Below are 2,451 nucleotides of genomic sequence, written 5' to 3'. Positions count from 1 at the left end.
CCCCCCCCCCCCACCCACCACACACACACACCACGGTATGCGAGGCAACTCCATCTACGTCACTACTGCATGCCCCTTGGTACTTCCAGAAAGTGCTTCACAGAGGCGGTCGGGGAGCTGTGGCGTGACCAAGCCATATCGGCTGCAAAAGGGCAGCAAAGAAACCGGCGCGCAACGGCAAACGTACAAATGTGTGAGAGAGGGGGTGCCGTTAACGGATGATAACGAACACACAACAGCCAACGATTCTTGCCAAAGATTCGAACGAACGATTCGAACGAACAACAGCCAACGATTCTTGCCAACGATTCTTGCCAACAATCCGAACGAACGATTCGAACAAGCAACAGCCAACGATTCTTGCCAACGATTCTTGCCAACAATCCGAACGAACGATTCGAACAAACAGCCGTAACAGCTCTCAGCCCCCCACCTGCTCCACTGCTGCCGCAATGGATAATGATCGATCTCCCCATCGAACTCGTTCATGCCATCGCATGGCAGCTTGATGGCCCAAGTGTATGCCGCCTTGCCGCCACATGCACCCGTATGCATGCCCTCTGTTCTGATGGTCTGCTCTGGGTGAGCCTGCTTGCCCGTGACTATCCTTTCTGGCCAAGGCCGTCGACAGCTGCCGCCGGCTGCAGCCGAGCCTGGTACGGTCGCGCAGCGGTAGCCGCCACGACATGGGCGTGTGCGAGGCCTAGTGTGACGCTGCTGCCTGGCGAGGCCCAGGCTGTGTGCTCTGTCGCAGACGTCGTTGTTGTCGCCGCCCCGCGGGCTGGCATCCGCATGGTCGACCCGCTCCTGCCAGCCACCACCCTCCTCTGCCCGCTCCAGCCGCTGGCTCCGGCCGGGTATGGTGTAGTTGTGGGTGAGGCTCTCCTTGTGGCAGGGCCGTACGGCTCAGTTGTTCACATCGACGAGCGCAACTCAGCCCGTGCGGTGGCGGCCGCCGTGGCGCAAGGTGCAGACAGCCCGATCATCACCGCCGCCTCGGCTGCGGTCGGCGCCGCTTTTGCAGCCTCAGACTCAGACTCGGATGACGACAAGGATTCGAACGAGGGGTCAGACGTGGAGCATGCTACTGCCGATGGTCTCGGTTCGGTCATCTGGCGCCTGCTGCCGCCGCCGGGACTTGCTGATCGCGGGCCGCCAGCCGGCGCCCTCGCCCTCGACCCGGACACGGCGCGGCTGCTGCTGTTCTGGCGCGACGGCGAGGCGCTTGTTCTCGACGCTGTTGATGGATTGCTCGCCGCCACCACGCTCGAACTCACCGCAGCTGCTCCAAACGAGTTTGTCTATGCCGCCTGCTCGATCCCTAGCAGCCACCGCATCGTCACAGCCCATCCGGGCGCCGTCCGCGTTTGGGAGACTGCCGGCCTGACTCTCGTCGGCGAGCTGGCCCGCCCGTCCGGCTCTGGCAGCTTCCGCACCACTGCTTTGGCGGCGCATGGCGGTGCCGTCTACGGCGGGGCCTCGGATGGCTCGGTGGTGTGCTGGGATCTCGAGTCGCGGGCAGTGCAGTGGCGCGCCTGCGGTGAACCGGTCCTCATTGCTGCGCTCGTCCTTGTCCCTGCGCTCAACGGCCTCATCACCGGTGGCGCTGATGGTCGGCTTGTCTTTTGGGACCTAGGCACGCCCGACTCGCCGCCGTCTGCCCCGCTCGTCGCCACGCCCTCGCTCGGTGCGCCGCTCGCTGCCCTCCTCCTCATTGGCCCGGCAATCGTCATCGCCCACCTGCACAACGCCACTGTCCACCTCATTGACTTTACCACAGCCAGTCACAGTCTTGCGGCGGATGACTGTGTCGGCCACCTTGCCGATGGTCACGCCAGCAGCAGTGGGTCCACCTAGTCGCCATCCGCCTAGTCACCGTCCGACACCACCAATCCCTTGCCCATACCTACCCATGCCCATAACAACATCAACATCAGCATCAACAATGAGAGAACGTATGATCCTCTCCCCACTCTAGCCGAGGACGAAGACATGAGCAAAACGAACCCACAGGCCAAACCGAAGAAGCCATGATGTCACGTGGACTCACGCCGACGACACCGTCACCTCCAAGGTACACATCTCTCCAAACACAAGCACCCATACAATGGTAGGCACACACACACACACACACACATATATATATATATATATATATATGCACATGCACATACCCACCCACCCCCAAATACCTTCTGTCGTCTGTGCCGATGTCGGCGACTTTGACTTCGTTATCACCGTGCAGAGCTCCGTTGATGTCGACACCGTCATCGGTCCCGCGGTCGAGCCAAAATTAGGCTGAGGAACCAGATTTAAGTTCAGCTGCTAGCGGTAGGCGTCCAGCGCATCCTGATGTATGCGCGCCCCGATGCTCTCGTAGGCGGGTGGTCTTGAATCTGGCCCTCTGGACCAGGCGAATAAAGGCGTCGTCCCTGGTCGAAGGGGGTCGAT

General features: G+C 61.2%; 3 protein-coding genes across 3 annotated transcripts in view; 2 read left to right on the top strand and 1 right to left on the bottom strand.

Moving 5' to 3' along the window:
• AMSG_12076 (uncharacterized protein) overlaps window positions 1-205 on the bottom strand; it is a gene marked incomplete at its 3' end in the record, with an annotated part of 2,691 nt that extends 2,486 nt beyond the window's left edge. Inside the window, exon 1 of the mRNA XM_013900586.1 lies at window positions 188-205. The remainder of the gene's footprint in view (window positions 1-187) is intronic.
• Window positions 206-539: 334 nt separating this feature from the next.
• Window positions 540-1,857, top strand: AMSG_07508 (uncharacterized protein; the record flags this gene model as incomplete). Its single annotated transcript, XM_013900544.1, has 2 exons — window positions 540-547; window positions 702-1,857. The coding sequence occupies 2 exons, from the start codon at window positions 540-542 to the stop codon at window positions 1,855-1,857; spliced, it is 1,164 nt and encodes a 387-aa protein (XP_013755998.1).
• Window positions 1,858-2,082: 225 nt separating this feature from the next.
• AMSG_07507 (aspartyl aminopeptidase) overlaps window positions 2,083-2,451 on the top strand; it is a 2,008-nt gene continuing 1,639 nt past the window's right edge. Inside the window, exon 1 of the mRNA XM_013900543.1 lies at window positions 2,083-2,110. Coding sequence (XP_013755997.1) covers window positions 2,108-2,110 — 3 coding nt within the window. The 5' untranslated portion in view covers window positions 2,083-2,107. The remainder of the gene's footprint in view (window positions 2,111-2,451) is intronic.

Source organism: Thecamonas trahens (assembly GCF_000142905.1).
Source record: "Thecamonas trahens ATCC 50062 unplaced genomic scaffold supercont1.36, whole genome shotgun sequence".
NCBI classification, from domain to species: domain Eukaryota; order Apusomonadida; family Apusomonadidae; genus Thecamonas; species Thecamonas trahens.
Note: the sequence above shows the minus strand (reverse complement) of the source record. Positions and strands in the feature narration are given on the sequence as shown.